Below are 23,540 nucleotides of genomic sequence, written 5' to 3'. Positions count from 1 at the left end.
TAGGGAAGCTACTTTATCTTACCATCACAAGGCCAGACATTTCTTTTGTTGTTCAGGGTCTTAGTTAGTTTATGCACAGTCCTAAAGTTTCTCATATGGAAGCTGCACTCAAAGTGGTCAGGTATATCAAAACCAGTCCAGGATTAGGGGTCTTCTTGACTGCCCATTGTTCTGAGTCACTTTCGGTATTTTGCAATGCAGATTGGGCTGCATGTCCTAATAAACGAAAGTTAGTTACAGGGTATTTTGTCAAGCTTGGTACCTCTTTGATCTCTTGGAAGTTTAAGAAGCAATCTACAATTTCTAGAAGCTCATCTGAAGCAAAATATCGAAGTCTGGCTTCAATTGTTGCTGAGGTTGTGTGGATTCTTGGTTTACTCAAGGAGCTGGGGCTCGAGCATCAGTCTCATGTGCCTATCTACTCTGATAGCAAGTCAGCTCTTGCCATTGCTGCCAATCCTGTTTTTCATGAACGCACGAAACATATTGATATTGTTTGCCATTTCATCCGTGAGAAGGTTCAACAGGGCCTCATTTCCACTCTCTACTGTGCTACAACAAAGCAAGAAGCTGACCTCCTTACTAAGGGACTGGGTCGACCTCAACATGAATATTTGATGTCCAAGCTAGGACTTCTCAACATCTTTCCCAGTCCTAGCTTGAGGGGGGGTGTCAAGGATGTATTAGCTCATGTAGTTAGCTAACTTAACCATAGTTAGAATGATAGTTATTAGTAGAGTTAGTACAACTGTCATAATTAGTCGGTTAGAGTAAGTTGTATAAATGTACACAGTAGCCTTCCATTTGTATTGTATATAACATAACAGAATTGAAAATTTTCTCTCGACTGCTTCTTCTCTTCTCTCTTCTCTCTTCGACACTGATTTCTTCTCCCTAGCTGCATGTCAATGATGAATTCATCACACCTACAATCATCAACCAATAAATTTTAAATTTAAGCAAATGGAAGTCAGCATATTTGGAAGGTAAACCAGATTAGATCATTGATCTAAGTTCTTTTACTACCTCCATAGGAATTGGAACCAGAGAGGTTAAACATGCGAAACTAAATATTTTAACAAATTAACATTAATAGACAAAACGTTATCCATTAACCAATCATTGCAAAGCACAACTCATGAGCTGTAACGATAACACCAGTACGTTAAATAGTGCATCCATTGACTTTGAAGGCCTTGTTATTGATGACATAACGCAACCGGAAGGCCAATGAGAATGGATGCTCACATGCCAATTAGCTTTCTCTCTGTACTAATAATACTGAGTCGTTTAAGGTTCTAAGGTTTCCATTACGAAAATACTAAGTACAACGTATAGTTTACTAAATTACCCTTATTTATTACTTATTTCCTCTCACTTTATGCATCCCTATTAAATTAGAAGTGAGTATTATTAATCACTTTTGACCTCTTTATTAATAGCAAGCGAGGGTAAAACTGAAAAAAATAATAACTATATCTTGATTTTCTAAAACGACAATTAAAATGCGTCTGAGGGAGTATGATAAGCCCATGGTACCTAATTTTTGTAACATGTATCATCGCATAAATTGAAATCCAAACTTATTGAAGCTAGCAAAATAATTAATGGATTGCCTAGCACAAGTATTTGTTTTCACCCTTTCAAGAATCTCTCACATTGGTCGAGCATTATATATTGACATTGGAAACCACTGATAATGACATCCACTAGTTGCTAATATTTTTATGTGCTACATGTTTTGTAAGAAAAAATAAACTGCTGGTGGCTTGGCCGGTGAAAAGTACATTAGAATACAAAAAGACCATTTAAATAATTCTGGACACGAAGTCAAGTTAAGAAATTATATTGGATGACCACGCTTATAGTCTTCCATTCTATATATACATACAGCTTTAGTAAAGTTAAGAACTCATTGCACCTATATATTCTCTCCATTTACATTCTTGCTTAATTAAGAAAATGGCAGATGTAGCACTGCAATTTGTAGTGGAGACCCTGATGCCTATTATAATTGAAAATTGGAAGCTAATTGGTGGTGCAAAAGAAGATTCTGCACATCTACTAGGAGAACTTAATCGCTTAAAGGCCTTCTTACAAGATGCTGCAAAATATCGTCAAAGCAACAGCGAACAGTGGAAATACTTTATCAAGGAAGTCCAGGTTATGGTATATAAAGCTGAGGGTCTTATTGATAAGCTCCTGGTTAAGGGGAAGCTACACCAAGATAAAAATATACTTATGCAAAACTTGGATGCTAAATATGCCAAAACCGTTTGGGATCTTGCAAAAGAGATTAGAGATGCCCTTGAACAGGTGAAGAAGATTCGCGAAGAAAATCCAGAGGCTTTTCAGGCTAAGCCAATGCTTGATGATCAGCCGGAAATCGTTGCCCCGGGGCCACAAGTATGTATGAAATTTTTTCCAACTTTTGATCTCAATGGTTGTGTCTCTACCCTCAATGGTAGTTATGTATGATTGTTAGCATATTTTACATTTTCTTTCTAACTACTTTAAATACTAGTTTATGTGAATCTATTTTTTTTTTGTCCGTTCAAAAAAATATGATCATTTTCGAATTTGGAAATAATTTTGCTTAAACTTATAATTTTACCCTTAATGAGAAACTTTTATAACCACACAAATACTGTGGCCCCATTTTTGAATTATTTAGGACCACAAATTCTAAAAGTCTTCATTTTTTCTTAAACTCCGTGTCCAGTCAAATATGTTCACATAAATTGAAACGGATGAAGTATATATTTAGTGCACGTACTATTAGAATTACAATCATAAAAAATAATACTTTTTGCCATTTCAGTTTATGCGATGCAATTTTCTTACTAGTTTATTTCATATAAAATGACACATTTCTATAGTTAGAAATAATTAACTTTAAACTTCTCAACTTACTGTTAGTGAGAAACTTTTATAGACACACAAAAGTTATAGCATACTTTTAACAACAAATTTGAAAAGTTTTTATTTTTTTTTTCTTAAAACTCCATGTCGAGTCAAACTATGTCACATAAATTGAACCAGAAGGATAATTGATTTTATAACAAATTCAAAAAGGGATTACTTTATACTTTAAATAAACTTAGTTACAATTTAGAATAAGATATAACATAAATTGAATCATAGGTAAAGCACATATGGGTGAGTGTGTATACATATATATACTTGATCACGCCCAACTATACATTGTAAAAAGGACTAAGCGGTCGCTGCAAATATAATCCGGTTCAAGTCCGGAGTCGAATCCCACAGTAAACTAACCTATTTACTACAATTTTTAACAATGCTAATGATAAACTCAGACAATTTTCAAATGCAAGATTTTTAATAGAGCATAAGTGAAATTTATTTATCTAATGAAAAATGACAACAAAATTAGCAATAATCAAGAATAAAGTTGAATTCAAAGGTAAAAGGATCTAGGGCTATTGATTTCCCCAATTGCCGGACTAATTCCTGATACGTTAGCTATAATCTCGCCGTAATATTCTATGAGGATTATGAGTTCCGGACTACCGTACTTATCTCTCAATCAATTACGATAATTTACTAGAAGCATTCTCTTGAACTACTCTAGTAAACAATTTATGCAACTCAGAATTATCCCACCAAAGTTTCGTTATCTCTAACCCTGCTTTTAAATTTAAGTAATTAATCTCTTAACTTACCCGAAAGTGGTATTGTTCAACAACAATCTAACCAAGTGTTCTTTCTCAAGCAACACAAGATACTAGACACGATTAATCAAGGGCCCTTTCAATTAATCATAACACAACACATAGTTGAACAATCATAGAATAAGAACGACTCAATTATATCTAAACATAGTCAAAACTTCATCCAACAATTGGTTCCATCAACCCTAGATGATGGGTTTAGTTACTCATACTAATGGATAAAAATTCACTATAACAATTCATAATCAACAATGGAAGTAAGAAGAAGAAGATGAAAACTCTTAGGAAATTCTTCGTCTTCTCTCTCTTGTTCTTGCCTCCAAAATCTCCTAAAAACAGCTCTCCCTCTCTTCTAGGCGAATTAGGCTTCATATAGATTTAGGTTAGTCGCCTTAGAAATTACATAATTGCCCCTGAGTTGTTGGCCTCTGTTCGCCCGTCCGCGGCCGCGGATTCAACCGCGGATCCGGCCGCGAATTTTAGCCAGTGTTCTGCCTCCAGTGCGCGGTCCAATTCGCGGTTAACTCCGCAGCCGCGCACCTGGAGGGGACCTCCCTGCTTGCTTTTCTCGCTCCTTTTCGACCGGGCTAACCTTCAATTGGCCTTCCACACTCCATATTGACTCCAAAACACTCTTTCGCTTACTCCTAGCTCGGAATGGCTTCTGCAAAGCATAAAATTCCTTTTTCCATACTTCAGGAAGAAGAGATTGCCGGGTTCAACTTCCACTGGTGATGACAATTTTTAATTAGAGCATTTTGTTATCTTTTAGCATTCAAATATCAATAAAGTGCAGCTAAATTAGAGTATAAATAGTGTCTAAATTGCATAAATATAGCCTACTATCAATACTCACCAATGTTTGTGTTACTCAAGCAGATATTCTCGCTTCTGCTTCGTCCACCACCGCTCGCGCGGAGGCTTTTTTCTAAGGCAGAATGCTCCCCTACCAATGTATTTTTTACATCCCACAGCTTCGGCAGATCGCGTAGCCCCGTTTATCTTGGGCGTAAGACTGCTAGATCGGTGAGCTATTACGCACTCGTTTAAGGGTGGCTGCTTCTAGATAAACAAATTTCTTGGCTGTCTCTGCACCCCTACCTCCTTTATCACTGAGCGATCATGTAGGGGCCTTAGCCAGTGATCCAGAATATATAATATATAATATTAAAATATTACTACATAAAGAGGGGCACTATTAATTGCAAGGGCGAAATGGATATTATGTAGGACATGAGGGGGGAAATGTTTATTGTTCAAAAGAGGGAGAATTTGATTATTAAAGGAAAGTTGAAGGCGGAAAATGATATTTTCACCCTTTCATTTTTGCAATTAAAGGATTGTTCTTAACGAAACAATTTGCCACAGAAATCAACTGCAAACTAAATGAATTATTTTAAAATCAAAATAACAGCATTTAGAATGAGTCCCTCCAAGTTATTACAGAGAAGTCCCATCCAACAGAATTCACTACAAAGCTCAACCTATTGATCTAAAGAAACCGTGAGTATATTTGCTCACTGTTTGTTATATAGTATTTAGTTTGTAAATTTTACAAAGAAAAAAAAAAATTTAATTGCTCTATTTGTTATTACCCGCGACATTTTTATATAGAGACATCTCATGGTAAGTATTACACGAAATTAAGAGGTCTTTTTATTCTTTAAAAAGAAATTTAAGAAGAAAATTCTAATAGTATCTGTTTTATTTTTTAAAATCCAAACCATTTCGATCATCTTTAACAGGATACTTTGTTAGAAGAAAATGAAGTTGTGGGCTTTGACGAGGAAGCGAAAATAGTGATCGAACGACTTGCTAAAGGAACCGATGATTTAGATGTTATCCCTGTGGTGGGTTTGGCTGGACTTGGCAAAACCACACTGGCAATAAAAATCTATAATGATCCTAAGATTTCCTATGAATTTTTCAAGACCATTTGGGTTTACGTAGGACCACAACAATACAAACCAAAGGAGGTCTTTCTTAGTATACTTGAAGAGTTCACGAAACGCACGACAGAATATCAAAATATGGCTGTCAGTGACTTGACAAACATAATACGTGAATTCATTTTAAAAGGAGGTAAATGTCTCATTGTGTTGGACGATGTGTGGGCGACAGACGTTGTGGATTCTGTGATGAAAGTTTTCCCGGAAATCAGCAAAGGCCATCGAATCATGTTCACCACTCGTGACTTGCGTATTGGTAGATATGCCAATCCTGATCCTCACTCATTGAAATTTTTGACGGACAAGGAAAGTTTTCAACTGTTGGAAAAAAGAGTTTTTGGCAGTAATATTAGAAAGTGCCCTGAAGATTTAATAGCACATGGAGAAAGTATTGCTAACCAATGTAGTGGATTGCCACTTGCTGTAGTGGTAATTGCAGGAGCTCTAAAAGGACATACAAGCGAAAGAGTGTGGCAAATGGTTAAGGGCAATGTTGGAAAGCACCTTATAAATAAGGATGACCCACAAAGCTGCTTGAAATATGTGGAAATGAGTTATGGTCATCTGCCCGAAGATATGAAGGCGTGCTTCCTGTATTGTGGCGCCTTTCCACAAGGCTTTGAAATTCCTGCTTGGAAGTTGATACGCTTGTGGATTTCCGAGGGACTTATAAACTCCAACTTAGATGGCAGACCCGAGGATATAGCAGAGATTTACTTGAACGAACTTGTCAACAGGAATTTAGTGATTGTCATGCAGAAAAAGGTAGATGGTCAAGTAAAAACATGTCGTCTTCATGACATGTTGCACCAGTTCTGCAAGATGGAAAATGGAGGTCTTTTCAAAGAAGTATGTGAAAAGACTGATCAGCCTGGTACTCTTATTATACCAGATCTAGATACTTCTCGTCGTTTGTGTATTCAACTCTCTCTTTTGAGAGCTTTTATATCCAAAGGACCATCTGCTGAACATGTTAGGTCTTTCTTATGTTTTTCCACAAAACAAAAAGAAAGTGAGCAACTGGGCAATATCCGACTCCTCCACAAAGCATTTCCACTAGTTAGGGTCTTGGATGTTGAATCCCTCAAATTTACTTTCTCAAAGGATTTTCAAGAGCGATTTCATTTGAGGTACATAGCTATCTCAGGTGACTACAACGCTCTTCCGGCGTTCTTTGGTAAGTTTTGGAATTTACAAACTCTTATTCTTAATACAAAAGCGTCCACCATTGAAATAAAAGCAGACATATGGAACATGCTACGGTTGAGGCATCTGCACACCAATGTCCCTGCGAAATTGCCCCCTGCTACCCAAACAACAGATGAATCTTCATGCCTACAAACTCTGTCTAAAGTTGCACCAGGAAGCTGCAGAGAAGATGTGCTTGCAAGGGCTTGTAATCTCAGAAAAGTGAGTATTCAAGGGGAAATGGCTGATTTTCTTGAAATTAACAAGGGTGGGTTCAACAACTTTCGAAAACTAAAGTGCCTGGAACAATTGAAGCTGTTGAATGATGTTGGCAGCTCCATGAGCAAAATTCTTCAACTTCCTCCAGCATTTGTCGAGTTTCTATGCAAACTGAAGAAGTTAACTTTGTCAAATACAAAGTTTGTTTGGAGTGATGCGAATACACTAGGGCGGTTGGAATGCCTTCAGGTCCTAAAGCTGAAAGAAAATGCATTTAGTGGGACGGCCTGGGATTCAGATGGTTTTAGTCAACTCAAGGTATTGTGGATTGAAAGAGTAGATTTCGAAACTTGGAAAGCTTCAAACAGTTCATTCCAAAGACTTAAGTACCTTGTTCTTATATCTTGTGATAAGCTTGAGGCTGTGCCATTTGAGTTTGCCGGTGTGAGTAGCCTTCATGAGATGACGCTGGAGAACACAAAGAAGGCCAATAAATCTGCAAAAGCTATAGAAGACAGGAAGACACAGATGCAAGAACTGATGCGAAAAGTTGCAGAAAGAAAATCTGGAACAGATAGTCAAGCTCCAGAGAGTTTCAAATTCAAGCTCACTATATTCCCCCCTGAAACAGCTGATTGCATTGCCACAGAGTGAAGTTGAAAAAGGTCGGTCAGTCAAATTCATTTTATTTTGATATGATTTTAAATCTTCATTATGTTTTTCACCAAGTGTGTCTATACATTCATGTTTATCATGTAGGGTAACCGTTATCCTTGGAGATTAGAAAAAGATAGTATCTGCATCTATATGATATGTGTGTTTCATTTGGTAGAATGTATCTGTATGATCACCTAGTCCACTAATTTTCCTCTTCTCTGCAGGAGTCTAAAGCTTGGGGTAATGGAGTATTTGATATGGTGTGCACTTCATGTTTTTCTGCAGTCCAGTCATCTGATGAGATTGTTCAATAAATTAAGAAAACAAGTTTGTCTTTTATTTATTCAAGCATTCTGAACTTTAAAATTAGTCTGTGTGTGGTTTTGGAGATGTTAAATAAATGTGTTCCACTATCGGCTTGGAACAGTACCCTTCTAATTGGGTTCTGTAGCATTTCCAGTAATCCGATCATGTAGGGGTGTTTTCTTCCTCAGTTGTAAAACTGTTTGCATGTTTCCTATTCTGTTATATATGGTTGTATTTACTTTGTTTCAAGTATTTTTGTTTTGTCGAAAGACATGTTATTACTTATTGCATCCAAATAAAGTGTTGGGTGTCTGTCTTCGCTAAGTTTTTCTTTTTTTTTTTGCACGGCTAAAATCTTGTCCATACATTATCCGTGATTATATATATATATATATATTTTCTTTCTACAAACCTGTATATATCATAGCAGATGTGACTACATGGAGGTGGCGGACGTAGAGTACGGTTACGGATTCATCCGAATCTAGTACTTTCGACATATAGCATAAATTTGTGTATAAAAATTCACTAAAATTACAACAAATAAAAGATATAAACCTGTAATTTTAAAATTTTAATAGGTTCAACATTAAGAACCTTAAAGATTAAACTCATAAAGTTTAAATCTTGAATTTGCCTCTGCATAGAGGTGGATTTTTGTCCACTTGTTGAATTAAATGAAAGAGTTCATCCTTGTTCAAAAAGATGCTAACTATCAAGTTAGTGATTACTAATCTACGCAAAAGAAATGAGGACCCCTCCTTTGCATCTTGAATTTTGAAGATTTCAAAAATAACAAACTAGCTAGAGAACATTTGGGCATAACCTCTTTTGGGGAGGGGGAGTTCGGGGGAGTGGGGAGACTTTTAAAATATTTATCATTATGTCATGACCCGCCGCATCATCATGCCACGTAGGTGTTATTTGACATATATTAATACCATGTGGAAGCTTACATAGGAGGAATGCTATCATTTATGAGAAGATTCTAGAGAAGTATGGACATTTCCTTAGGAAGACCCTAGATCCCTATGGATTTACTAGAAAAGTCCTTGGAATCTTCTAGGTTTATAGAGAGTTCTAGAGAAAGCCCTTATCTTGTAAATATTAATGACTTGTGTAGCAATTAATATTTACATACTAGCCCCTAGGAGACTAGTATATAAAGGGGGTCATTCATTTGTAATTCACCAAGCAAAACAATCAAGTTCTCTCAAATACAAAAGCTTTCTTTAGCAATTCTCATGTGTTCTAACATTCCCTTAGCGATCTTTAGTAACGTGAGCAAGTTGTGCAAAATAGTGAGCAAGTTGTCAAGTGTCGCACGTGCGCTTAATTGAAGACTAAGGATGTGACAACGTGGTATCAGAGAAAAGGTTGAAACTAAGGGAATGGTGAACGACGGAGAAATTAACGCTGCCAACACTCAAGCCAACGTCATCCAGGATACTACTGGCAAGAAGAGCTATAACAAAAAGAGAAATGTCACCAATAAGAGCCAGGAGGTGCCGCCCGAGATTGTGCCAAACGAGGGGCTTACATTCCAAGAACCATCTACCACTAAGGGGAGCGAGGATGAAGTGGAGGTCTTGCCGAAGGACGTCTCGCTCGGTAAAGAGTGGGTGATGAAGGTAAATGCGGGGATGGATGCCGTCAAGATCTTTGGCCAATGGTTGGGGAAGGTGGAAGGCACCCTTAGAGTTCTTGAGGGACACGCTCTTGAGGAGATTGAGAGTATCCGAAATGACTTGGAGGGACGTATACAGACTGAGATGGAGCTAAGGCAAACCATCTCTACCTTGGAATGCAGACTCGTGGAGGCCTTGAGTACTATTGATGCTGTGAAAGCAAAGATAGAATTACTCGAGGAACATGTCAATGTTGGCGTGACCGAGGCATACAGTAATGTTATTGTGATGAGGGAGGCCAAGATCGAGGCTCCCAAGCCACCGATGTTCAAATGTGTTCGTGATGCACAAGAAGTGGAGAATTTCCTTTGGCATTTGGAGAACTACTTCAGGCATGGCAAAGTGAAAGACGACGAGGCCAAGATCAACACTGATGTGTCTAAGAGATCGCCACGTTGTGGTGGCATCGAAAGTGTGTTGACATGGAGAAGGGGCTATGCAAGATTGAGACGTGGGAGTCATTTAAGAAGGTGTTAAAGAAGCAATTCTACCCGGTGAATGTGGTGTATGAGGCTAGGCGAAAGCTAAGGGAGCACCGACAGATGGCCACAATTCGGGAGGATGTGCGCGAGTTCACCACCCTAATGTTGCATATCCCATCGTTGTCTGGGGAAGATTCCCTCTTCTACTTCATGGATGGGTTGAAAAATTGGGCAAAGCAGGAGTTAAGAAGATATCAAGTAGCCAACATAGATGAGGCCATAGCGGTAGCCGAGTCGCTCATTTACTTCAAGATGGAGCCTGCCAAGTTCAATGAAGGCAACGCCAAGAGGGGTGGGGGAGATCATGACAAGGATAACTGGAAAGGCATAGCCAAGGTATACAAGGGCAATGGCAAGGGGCCATCCCATAACGGGCTGCGGTCCAAGCAAAATAGCAAGGGGACAGAAAATGGTAGCGAGTACATGCCTAAGGGAGGGTGCTACTTCTTTAAATGATCACATCGGGCAAGTGAATGCCCAGATTTGGGGAGGCTTACAGCAATGAATCGGGAACTTTGCTCAAGCACACAAGGGTGACATAAGAGGGACTGCCTGTATTGGGGGGATGCGCTTGGAATCTAAGCCGAAAGTAGGGGCCTCCAAAGCCTATCTTGGTACCATGCAAATGGAGCATGGCGGCAGCAAGAAAAGTTGGGCGGACATAGTTGAAGAGGATGGCGAGTTACAAAGTGATGGCATGCTATCAGACTTGGACGATGCACCAAGAAGAGGGGTCAAGTTTTCTAGCAAGGTTGTGACCACAGAGGGTAGCCAAATAGGGAGTAGAAGCATGGACCCGCTGCTTCAGAAGCTGCTAGACTTGGTTGAGTCATGGGGAGATTAAGGCCAAGAGGAAGGAGAGGCACTTGATGGGCGGAAGATCGAGGTCATCATTTCTAGCCGTCCAAAGTACAAACGGGGCAAGAAGAAAGGTGACCAGTACCTTGTGACATGGGAAGGCGAACTGCTCCATAGAGAATCATGGCTAATGGACAAAGATCTCCAACGACACCAAGGCGAGGTGCGCGCATACGTGTCGATGCTTTGTGCCGAGGCGGCACAAAATTAGGTGGGGGAGAGTAATGACCCGCCACATCATCATTCCACGTAAGTTTTATTTGGAATATATTAATACCATGTGGAAGATTACATAGGAGGAATGCTAGCATTTATGAGAAGATTCTAGAAAAGTATGGACATTTTCTTAGGAAGACTCTAGATACCTATGGATTTGCTAGGAAAGTCCTTGAAATCTTCTAGGTTTGTAGAGAGTTCTAGAGAAAGACCTTATCTTGTAAATATTAAGGACTTGTGTAACAATTAATATTTATATACTAGCCCCTAGGAGACTAGTATATAAAGGGGGCCATTCATTTGTAATTCACCAAGCAAAACAATCAAGTTCTCTCTAATACAAAAGCTTCCTTTATCAATTCTCATGTGTTCTAACATTCCCTTAGCAATCTTTAGTGTAGTAAGGCTGACTTGGCATAGCAAGAACGTGAGCAAGTTGTGCAAAATAGTGAGCAAGTTGTCAAGTGTCGTACGTGTGCCTGGTTAAAGACTAAAGACGTGACAATTAGTGCTAATCTCAAAAGAATCACTTATAGTAAAGATTTGAAACTTGAGTCACTTTTCCATATATAAGATTGAGTCATGTTTGGTCAAAACACGCCAACTAGCCATTCTCTGATTCTTGATTTGTGCGTGTTATGTAGGAGTATGCTAATCTTCTCTATCGTTTCAATTTTATTGGATGTCGCCAAAGAGACCGATGGGAATTAACTTAAATACTAAGATCTAAAACAACATGTAGATTACAATAAAAACAGGATGCAACCCAATGAAGCAAACAAATATCTAGACAGATATGGAGCTTCATAGATATTCCAAGTTGATGTTGGGCTAAAAATCTATGTTTTCGCATGTAATTTGCCTTGCATTATACCTCAATCTTGTTAACTTTGGTGTAAATATTTGTGATTCGAGCTTAATAATGGTGTTTATATGTGTAGGAGGCAATTTGAAGTGATTTGGCAAGCTTTCATGCAAAGTGAAGTAAAAACAAAAGAATTTGGAGGGAGTATGAGTTTGGTGCCCAGGTTGGCGCCAGGCACCAACCAAAACGCCAATGGAAGAAGAGCACAGAACTGTAAAATTTTGGTGTCCAGGTTGGCGCCAGGTGCCAAGCGAAATGGCTAAGGATAGGTCTCACCCTGCACGCCCCCAACATGTATAAAAGGGGTTCTAAACCTATTTTTTAGGAGGGATACTATTAGAGAGGCAAAGGGAGCCGCCACTCTTGAGGAAGAGAACACTTTGGGGAGGCAAAAACACCATAGAAGCAAGGAAAATGATTCAACTTCAAGTTTTCCCCTCTTTCTTCTTCTATTTCCATTATTAGTTATGAATTCTAGTATTGTAGTTATGCATACTATTATGAATAGCTAATTTGTTATCTAGGTTTTGATGGAACATGTTGTAGGATAAATTCTGTTTATGTTTTCATATAATTGAGCCATTGAATTTCTCTACTTGTTCAACTATGTATTTGTTGTTGTTGATTGAATGCTCATCAATTGATTGTGCCTATTTAGTGTATATTGCTCGAGAGAGAGTATACATTTAGGTAGTTGTTGAACAACACCATTCCTAACATATTTGAGAAGTCAATACATAGGGTTTAAATGCAGGATTAGAGATAACGAAATCTTGGTGCGATTGTAGTGAGCGTTGAATTAGCGCAAGCTAGCGTAGTTCGAGAAAATACGTCTAGTAAATTATGGTAGTTACTCGAGAGAGATCTACGATACCCAAAGTACTCACGAGTGGGAGAGAATACTTTGGCAAAATTATAAAAGAGGTAGCAAGAAGGATTCCGATAATTGGAAAAATACTAACTCTAGACCTCCTTAATCTTGTCTCCAACTCTAAGTCTCCTTAGTTGATAATTTTACTGCTTTCTTTATTTGTTAGTTAATTAGTTAGAAATATAAATCTCAATCTTTATAATTTAAAAAAATTATTTGGACTTGTATTTCTTAGCAATATTGAACAACTATATATAAGCCTTAGTTCTCTGTGGGATTCGACTTAGGACTTGTAAACCGGATTATATTTGCAACGACCGCTTAGTTCTTTTTATAAGGCATAGTTGGGCATGATCAAATTTTGGCGTCGTTGTCGGAGAACTAATGGTGTAGCTATATGTGTACATATTGCATGGTTTCTAGTTTGAACTTTTATTTTTATTTTCTTGTATTTGATTTTTTTAAATTTTTGTTTTACTTGTTAATTTGAGAAATATGGCATCGTTGAATTATGGAAGTTTTGATGTTGATAATTCTACTGTTGATCTTCCTTGTGTGTATTGTGGAGGAAACCACCTGTGGAAAAATTGTCAAAAATATTCTTGAGAGCGAGTTATGTGCACCAACTCAATCTTATGTGTGGAATATATGTGATATGTGTGGTGGTCAAGCTAGTCACTTTCATGGTTGTGCTTATATTTCTTATCTTCCTCCAACCCCTTATTTTGATGGTTCTTCTTTTTCTTGTGAAGTTAATAAGAACAAAGAACCCAGTGATGATGACTTGAAAGAGATCAAGGATATGCTAAGGTACCTTGTGGAACAAAATAATGAGAAATAACTGCACATACAAAGGCAAGATGCTACTATTCATAACTTTGAGGCACAAGTGAGTCAACTAGTTAAAATATTTAATGCTCAACAAGCCAATATTATGGTAGTAGCCAAGAAGAGCATGAATTAGATACCAAAATTGAGGTTCTAATGGTAGAGGTCAGAGTAGAACACCAACAATCAATCAAACTAGAATTTGAGGACGTCGATGTTATAGAAGAGATACTAGAGTCAACCAAGGATATTCAGGATACATATTTAGTTGACTTTAGTGTCATTGGTGTTGAGGATGTAGACAGTCCCAATGTTCATGTAGTTGAGTGTATTGGTCCACACTCCAAGCATTTTTCCACATTGTGTTTGGATGATGATATAGAAATAGAGTCATCCGAACCACTTGAGGAGTCAAGGAATGAGGAACAAGGTGACTACGATTCTGGAATTCTTCTTGCCAGAAAGTCGAGATTACACACCTCATCTAAAGGCCAAGAAGTGCAGATTACTACATTATTTTCTTGGGCCAATTAGATTTGTTCCACCACCCCAGGAGCATAATCATAAGCTTGAAGCACAACTTGGGGTTCAATTCATAAGTTCGAAGTGGAGGCAGAAAGTGATTCACGTCGTGCCGCGACGTTAAATCAAGCACTTATTGGGAGGCAACCGAATTTTCTTGTTGTCATTTAGTTGTCATTTAGTTTTAAGAAAAATAAATTTCAGAAGTAGTTCAGTGCCCAGCTAGGCGTCGGGCGCCAATGAAAACAGCAAAGGTAGAAACAAAAATGCACAGTTGCCTTCTTCATTGCCAAATGTGGATAAAAACGCCCAGGTAAGTCCCCAGCTCGTTTTACCCCAAACCCGACCCAAACTCGTCACCCCACCTAATAATAATAAAACATTACCCCCAACCCGACCCATCTCACCCTAAATCCCTAACCCCTACCTGCCTAGTTCTCTCTCTCTCTGAAATCCCTTTCCCCCGCTCGTTGCTTCTTCTTCTCTCAAGCACAAAGTGAGTAATTCTTCTTCTTCTTCTTCTTTTATTTTTGTTTTTTTCTTGTTGTCTTTTCTTCTCTTTTTATTTTAATTACTTCTGGATTTTGTATTCTTATTTTTTTTATCATCTCTCACTCTTCTTCCCCCCCAAACTTCCCATAGAGTAGAATGTTGGCAAGTGTGTATTGAATTCCAACTGAGTTGTTTGGCGTTGTTGATTGACTACGGGGTGTACAACTAAAAGTCCCACCACCTCGTTCAATTTGGGAGGGTATGGCACTTGTCCAATGGTTTGAAAGACTTAAATGAAAGTGTTGTGCATCAAGTGTTTGATGAAATTCTTAAACGAAAATTGTTAATTGCCGGCAAAGTCTGAGTAACCGAGCATTGTTTGTTGGCACTACGGTGGGACTGTGGGGTATTAGGGAGTGTTTCCGTGCACGAAGGTCATATGTGTGGGCCTATTTGTGTGCACTAGTCGTGTATTTTTTTTTCCTTTTAGATGTTTCATTGAATTGTAGAGTATCTTAATTGCGTGGGTAGCGACTTGGGGCAAAGAATGTTATGATCACAATACTGTAAAGACCCGAGTATAGTGCGATACATTTTAATGTATGTGCTGCCATTATATACTACATGTGGATGTTGTTGGTTGCTAAGGGGAATTCTTGAGTACCCGAAGCATTGCTTGAATCTTAAGTGTGGGATCACCCCAACCCTACCTTTTGTCTAGTGAGGATCTTTACAGTTTTCACTAACGCGGCATTCGTTGTTCACAGGTGTCGGTACTAATGGCTCATGAAGATCCGCAAAAGGAAAAGGAAATGAAGCTGATGTGTGAGGTGTGGGGATCAACTTGCAAGCTCAAGTGTTTTATGAGTTTTGGGGGGGCTCCGAACCATGATCCACGAATTTTTCAAAAGTTTGTGCGCAGTATAGATTACCCGGCCATCCGTCAGATATTATATGGGGACAACTCGATGGCGAAGTGGATCCGTTCATAATGAAATGACACTCACAGCTATATGTGTCGTACTGACTTCAACAGAATAGCTAAGGTCTGGCATAACTTTGTTCTTGCTCGTATTATGCCGGATTTCTGAATGACTCCAGGAGGTTCTTCTACGGGAACTTGTTGACACAGCTGTTGCTGCAGCAGAAGGTGCTAGTTTATGAGGGAGCTGATGAGATTGTGCCAGCTCCAACAAAGTTTCTAGATATTTCGGCAATACCGCCGGGGAATGTTCCAAAATGGAGCGCTGCAGCCAGGCAAGAATGGGATGACAACCTGCAGCGTCATATGTATTATATGATGAGCCTGATTTTGCAAAAGGTGGGGGTGATAGAGGAAGAAAAGCATAAGCTGAACCAGTATTGTCCACTGTTAGGGTCGACCAAGAAGCTTGTGGGATTGTCACCGGGTAGCCCGCTCCACTCTTCTGAAGATAGGAACACTATTCCATCATCTACTGATAGGGGCGAGGGTGGTGAGGAGTTTGATGAGCCTTTAGTCGTTGTGAGCACTGCGGAGGACAGCACATCAGGTAGTAGATCGGAGCAGGTTAGTAGATGAGGACTCAAACGGAGAGGGCTCCGAATACGACCCGAACGGGTTCGCTTAGTGAGGGAGTTCCTTCCATCCACCATACTGCTTTATATTTTTATTGTAGGTGCGTTGGAGACACTGCATTTCTTTTTAAGTATGGGGTGGGGAATTTCCTTTGATGAGTACTAATATTATGCCAGTACCTAATAGTAATGTAACTTCTTATTATTTTTTTTAGATTCTAGTTTCTTTTTAAATTCTAGCTTCTTGATTTTAATTGTGTAGTTAATAAAAGCAGTAATGTAGTATAGTAGAATTAGTTTGGTATTTTAATTCAAAAAAAAAATTGGACTTTTCCCGACAATGGATCTCTTGGACAGCTTTCTTGAGGGATTAAGGCCCAATGAAAAAAATTCCAAAAATATTTTTATTATTATTATTTTTAGTTAGTCGTAGATATATAATAATCCCCCTTGATTTTTCTTTTGGCATCGGTTCTTTTTCAAGGGATGTAACTTGAACCGGGTAGTTTTTTTATTTTTTTTATTTTCTAGGAAACCGAGGAAAGAAAACTTGAGTGTCCTATAGGCCTGTTGACCTGTTTGATGCTAACATAGTTAGGCCATAGCATGCAAATTACCTTCCCAACACGTTTTAATAATAATTGATGCCGTGAAAGATTGAATAGCCTGTCTTTGACGCTTTCTCTCAGTTACTTGACTCATTGTTCATGTAGTGCTTTATTGCTTAATACTTCTTGAATTTGTGATTACTTGCCTAAACTTGAGAGTTGGAATGGAACCGTACCGATTGGGGTCATGTGCATTGTGTGATGTGAGATGTGATTACATTATGTGCTATCATGTGTTTGTCTAGAACTTGCCCTGTGTGTTAGTCGAAGAGAAATAAGTAAGCTTTGTGAGTCTAGCAGGTGATGTAGGCGTTTCTTTGATTGTCCATTGAGCTATTATTCCCCCATAAATAAAATTATCCTTAGATAGCCCATTTGAGCCTATAAACGTTTTCTTTGGCACCCACATTACAAGTTGATTCGTATTTTGTTCTTAATTAAATCTTTTCGAACCTTTACCTCCGAAAGCACTTAAGCCGCTAGAAGAGTAAGGTGAGAGTTGGGTATCTTTTGAGTGGAACCATAGAAAAGGCCAAAAGGTGCATGTATTTTTTAGAAGATCATTATCCGGACATACTAAATTTATGGAGAGTGTCGAAAAAGAAAAGCAAAGAAAATACAAAATTACCAAAAAGAGAAAATACACCTCCTAGTCCTCTCAATCTGGGCTAGTTTTGCTTAAAGAAGAAGGGCCAAGTGTATATGATTTCGTGGCATTGCTTGAATTGGTCATGAAGAATGTGTATTTGAAAGTAAAGTGTAGTGTATTAAAGTACTTATGAGGGTTAGTTACTACACCCAAAATATATCCTACATGTCCCCCAGCCTACATTACAATACGTAAAAACCTAATTGATCGTAGACTTTACGAGCTTAGATTAGTAGAGATATACACTACGGACAAGCCTATGGTACAACCACAGAGTGCATATGAATTTATTTGTAAGAGTGAGTGGTTCTTTATTCATATATGTGATGTCCTTAAATTATATTCGAATGCGTATTTGAATGTGTGGACGAAATACCCTCTTATTCTTTGGTGAGGAACATGATTCCATGATGGATAGGTGACGTTATTAAACATCTCTTGTTGGGTGAGTGCACGAGTTGAGAGTGCTTATTGGTGACGAGTCGGTCTTTGAGGTTGGGTAGTTATGGGCAGGTTGTTTGAGTGTTTGTAATTGGTCACTAATATTCCGGCATGTGAAAGTTGGGAAAGGTATGAATGCGTATGCAAGGGCTTAATTGTTGGTATCAACCATGGTCATAGGTATAGTATGTTGAATTACCAAATGTTCCTCCATTGTATGATGTCTTGCATGCATTTTTTGGTTAGCAAGGTTTTAGGTTCCTTGAGGACGAGCAAGTTCTTAAGTGTGGGGTGGCGATGTTAGGCTAAATATCCATGTTTTCGCATGTAATTTGCCTTGCATTATACCTCAATCTTGTTAACTTTGGTATAAATATTTGTGACTCGAACTTAATAATGGTGTTTATATGTGTACGAGTCAATTTAAAGTGATTTGGCAAGCTTGCATGCAAAGTGAAGTAAAAACAGAAGAATTTGGAGGGAGTATGAGTTTGCGTCAGGACCCAAAATCTCACCTATCGTGATGGAGCCTATCTCAATACTAGGCAAGCCGACAATCTCAATAAACCATCATATCTTTTAAAATTTCAAAAATATAATAATTAAACACAATCCACAAATCTCGCAAATACTGATACAAACACTCCCCAAAACCTGGTGTCACTGAGTACATGAGCATCTAAATGAATACAAGGTCTGACTGATAAAATCATTGTCTGAAAATTAGAACAGTACAATAACTAAAAAGGAAGGGAGTCAAAGTCTGCGGACGCCAAGCAGCTACCTTGATAATCTCCACAGAATAAATTCTGAAATCTAGCAACCACCGTATCCGGGAGCACCTGGATCTGCACACAAGGTGCAAAGTATAGTATGAGTACAACCAACTCAATGAGTAACAAGACTAACATTTGGGCTGAAAGTAGTGACGATCTCCGCATGTACAGTCCGGTAAAGAAATAACAATACAAAAATATAGGCATGCTTTCAAGTTCAATAGTTTCTCTCAGTACAAATAAAATAGATCAATTCTGAACAATGTGAGGAATATGACATCTCTGTATCTACATGTCAATGTACATGCTGTATGTGATGCACCTTAGTGAAAACTCCGTGTACTCACGATCTAAAATACTCAGTCACTCAGTACTGTATATGGCCAATCCAACCTAGGGAAGATCCATCCCAAAATATATATGTATATCCATCAAGTGACCGTCAGTCACTCAGTACTGTAAAAGGCCAATCCATCCCATGGAAGATCTATCCCAAATATATATATATACTTCGGGCAAGATCCATGCCCAGGGAAAATCCATCCCTCAATATAAATGCATCGGGCAGAATCCACGCCCAGGGAAGATCCATTCCTCAATATAAATGCTTCGGGCAAGATCCATGCCTAAGGAAGATCCATCCCTCAATATAAATGCTTTGGGCAAGATCCATGCCCAGAAAAAATTCATCCCTCAATATAAATGCTTTGGACAAGATCCATGTCCATGGAAGATCCATCCCTCAATATAAATCAACCGCGCTCACTGAGGGTGTGTGCAAACTCCGGAGGGGCTCCTTCAGCCCAAGTTCTATAAATCAACCACGCTCACAGGGGGTGTGTGTAGACTCTCGGAGGGGCTCCTTCATCCCAAGCGCTATATAAAGCCTATATGGCCTACTGCAGGCTGGCAGTCCCGATCTGTATAATAATAAAACCTATAAGGCATGCTGCAGGCGGGGCAGCCCCGATCCATATAATAATAATGTATAAAGCCAATATGGCCTACGGCAGGCGGGCAGCCCCGTTCCATATAGTAATCATATATATATATATATATATATATATATATATATATATATATATATATATATGCCAATTATGGCCTGCTGCAGCACGCAGCTCGATCCCATAAATATCCTCACAATGGATGACTATGACTGACTGTGAAATGTATATTTTTGAAATAATTAATTCAACAGCAACACGACCCCCATGGGTCCCAAAAATATTGGCACGTAGCCTAAACATGATCTTCAATAAAAGCCTCAGCTCAATTTTCCTAACACGTGGAAAATGTTCAGATAATAACATGATTCTTTAATTTTTTTTATAACTTCACAGAATTTATTCAAGTCACAATTTCGATGGTGCACGTCCACACACTCGTCACCTAGCATGTGCGTCATCTCCAAACAATTCATACAACACGAAATTTAGCGATTTATACCCTCAGAACCAAGTTTAGAAGTGTTACTTACCTCAAACCGTATAATTCTTTATTCCGCTATTCCCTTGCCATGAGAATTGGTCTCCAAAAGCCTCGTATCTAGCCACAATCAATTCGATTCAGTCAATACCAATTATTATAAAAATTTCATACATAAATACTAATTTTCTAATAAAAATCCGAAATTAACTCAAAAATTGCCCGTAGGGCCCACATCTCGGAACCCGACAAAAGTTATAAAATATGAACGTCCATCCAACCACGAGTCCAACCATACAAATTTTACCAAATTCCGACATCAACTCGACCCTCAAATCTTAAGTTAAAGTCTTTGAAGATTTCTACCATTTTCAACTCAATCTTTACCCATTTGAACTCAACAATCTTTTCACAAACCTTATTGGTATGTATAAATAATACTATTATACCCAAGAATCATACTCTTAATCAGTCATCTTTACTCAAACTCAAAATTGAAGACTAGGGGTTAGAACCTTACCTCTTGAGTGAAGATCTTGTGATATTTCCTTGTTGGATTTCAAAGCTTGAACAAGATCTTGATGAACAAAGCACTTGAGCTTCTTCCTTTCTCTAGAACACTCTCCTTTCTCTCTAAAAATGTCAGATATTTGCTCCAAAATGAGTCCCAAAACCTATTTATCAAAATGGGGTTGGGTTATGAACATAGAAAAATTAACCCTCCGAAAACAGGTCTATGGTCGCATAATGGACTGCAGAATTGGTATGCGGCTCGCAAAATGGTTGCAAAAATCAGTGCCCAGAAATGGACTATTCTAGCGACCAGTTTGCGGTCGCAGAAGTAGTTTCACGAACGCAGAATTATTCTGCAGTCGCAGAAGTAGTTTCGCGATCGCAGAATTATTCTGCGATCGCAGAAATGTCGCAGAATTTCATTTTTTCAGCCTTTGGTAATTTGGTCATAACTTCTTGTAGGAATGTCCAAAGGACGAACGGTTTAAGCGTTAGAAACTAAACTCAAATATCTTTCATTGGATAGGTAATACACCATATAACACTTCGTATCATGAGAGGTATGTTCATTTGAAGTTAGGTCTTGTGCGAACTCACTTGAAACTTTAGTCTATTATGAAATTTCCAACTTCTACATTCGATACCGAAACCTATCAAATCAAGTCCGATTGACCTCAAATATTTTTTACACAAGTCATAATTGACATAACGGACCTATTTCAATTTTCGGAATCAGATTCCAACCCCGATATCAAAAGTCAACCCCCAGTTAAACTTTTCAAAAAATTAACTTTCACCATTTCAAGCCTAATTCCACTACGGACCTCCAAATAATTTTTCGGACATGCTCCTAAGTCCATAATCATCATACGGAGCTATTGAAATCATCAAAACTCTATTCCAGTGTCGTTTACACATAAGTCAATATCCGGTCAACTATTTCAACTTAAGCTTCCAACATGAAATTCATTCTTCCAAGCTAACTCTAAAATACCTTAAAACCAAAACCGACCATCCGCACAAGTCATAATACCTCATAGAAAGTTATTCAAGACTTCAAATAGTTGATAGGAGCGTAAATGCTCAAAAATGCCCAGTCGGGTCATTAAAGTTTGGTGCCCAGGTTGGCACCACGAACCAACCAAAATGCCAATGGCAAAAGATCACAGAAGTGTAAAAATTTCGGTGTCCAGGTTGGCGTAAGGCGCTAAGCGAAATGGCTAAGGACGGGTTTCACCCTACACACCCCAAACATGTATAAAAGGGATTCTAAACCTATTTGTTAAGGGGGGCGATTAGAGAGGCAAAGGGAGCCGCCACACTTGAGGAAGAGAACACTTTAGGGAGGCAAGAACACCATAGAAGCAAGGAAAAGGATTCAACTTCAAGTTGTTCCCTCTTTTTTCTTCTATTTTCAATATCGGTTATGAATTTTAGTATTGTAGTTATGCATACTATTATGAATAGCTAATTTGTTATCTAGGTTTTGATGGAACCTGTTGTAGGGTAAATTCTTGTTATGCTTTTATATAATTGAGTCATTGAATTTCTGTACTGTTCAACTATAAGTTTGTTGTTGTTGATTGAATGGCCATCAATTGACTGTGCCTATGTAGTGTATATTGCTTGAGAGAGAGTATACATTTAGGTAGTTATTGAACAACACCACTCCTAACGTATTTAAGAGATAAATACAAAGGGTTTAAATACAGGATTAGAGATAACGAAATCTTGGTGCGATTGTAGTTAGCGTTGAATTAGCGCAAGCTAGCGTAGTTCGAGAGAATACGTCTAGTAAATTGTGGTAGTTTCTCGAGAGAGATCTATGACACCCAAAGTATTCACGATCAGGAGAGAATACTTAGGCAAAATTATAGAAGACATAGCAAGAAGGATTCCGACAATTGGAGAAATCATAACTCTAGACCTCCTTAATCTTGTCTCCAACTCTTAGTCTCCTTAGTTGATAATTTTACTGCTTTCTAGTATTTGTTAGTTAATTAGTTAGAAATATAAATCTCAATCTTTATAATTTAGAAAATTTGTTTGGACTTGTGTTTCTTAGCAATATTGAACAACTGTGTATAAGCCTTAGTTCACTATGGGATTCGACTCCGGACTTATAAACCGGATTATATTTACAACGATCGCTTAGTTCTTTTTATAAGGCATATTTGGGTGTATTCACAAGTCATCGTAAAACTCCTTGGCACGCAATTTTGATAACAAAAGAGTGTTGGGAAAATTAAACTTGGTTATTATTTTGCTTCTATCTCGTTGTGCATATTGCATGTACTTGTTATTTTCCAACATAGTGGATCAAAGCTTGTGGTTATATTGATTGGTAATTTTCTATTTTAATGATGGAGGTAAACATGAGCGAGATGGGGTGTTTAAATGGCAGTAATTATCACATTTGGAAAGGCAAAATGAAAGATCTTCTGTTTGTCAAGAAAATATATTTACCTGTGTTTGTTTTTAGTAAACCCCAATTTATGTCTGATGAGGATTGGGAATTTGAGCATTTACAGGTTTGTGGTTATATTGTACAATGGGTTAAAGATAAAATTTGAAATTATATTGTGAATGAGACACATGCTAGAGGTTTGTAGGAAAAGCTCGAGACACTTTATGCTTCAAAGATTGGCAATAATAAACTATTCGTGCTGAAACAATTAATGAATATTCGATACAAAGAAGGCAGTCCTATTTTTTATTTTGAAGGTGTCCTA

The 23,540-nt window shown here is 38.2% G+C and overlaps 1 protein-coding gene across 1 annotated transcript; it reads left to right on the top strand.

Annotated features, from left to right (window-relative positions):
* Nucleotides 1-1,882: 1,882 nt before the first annotated feature.
* Nucleotides 1,883-8,263, top strand: LOC104120404 (putative late blight resistance protein homolog R1A-3). The gene is made up of 3 exons (XM_009632157.4): nucleotides 1,883-2,406; nucleotides 5,441-7,716; nucleotides 7,933-8,263. The coding sequence occupies exons 1-2, from the start codon at nucleotides 1,963-1,965 to the stop codon at nucleotides 7,703-7,705; spliced, it is 2,709 nt and encodes a 902-aa protein (XP_009630452.1). The 5' UTR covers nucleotides 1,883-1,962; the 3' UTR covers nucleotides 7,706-7,716; nucleotides 7,933-8,263.
* Nucleotides 8,264-23,540: the final 15,277 nt, after the last annotated feature.

Source organism: Nicotiana tomentosiformis, chromosome 11 (genome assembly GCF_000390325.3).
Source record: "Nicotiana tomentosiformis chromosome 11, ASM39032v3, whole genome shotgun sequence".
In the NCBI taxonomy this organism is placed as follows: Eukaryota; Viridiplantae; Streptophyta; class Magnoliopsida; order Solanales; family Solanaceae; genus Nicotiana; species Nicotiana tomentosiformis.
This window is presented reverse-complemented; position numbering and strand designations above follow the sequence as displayed.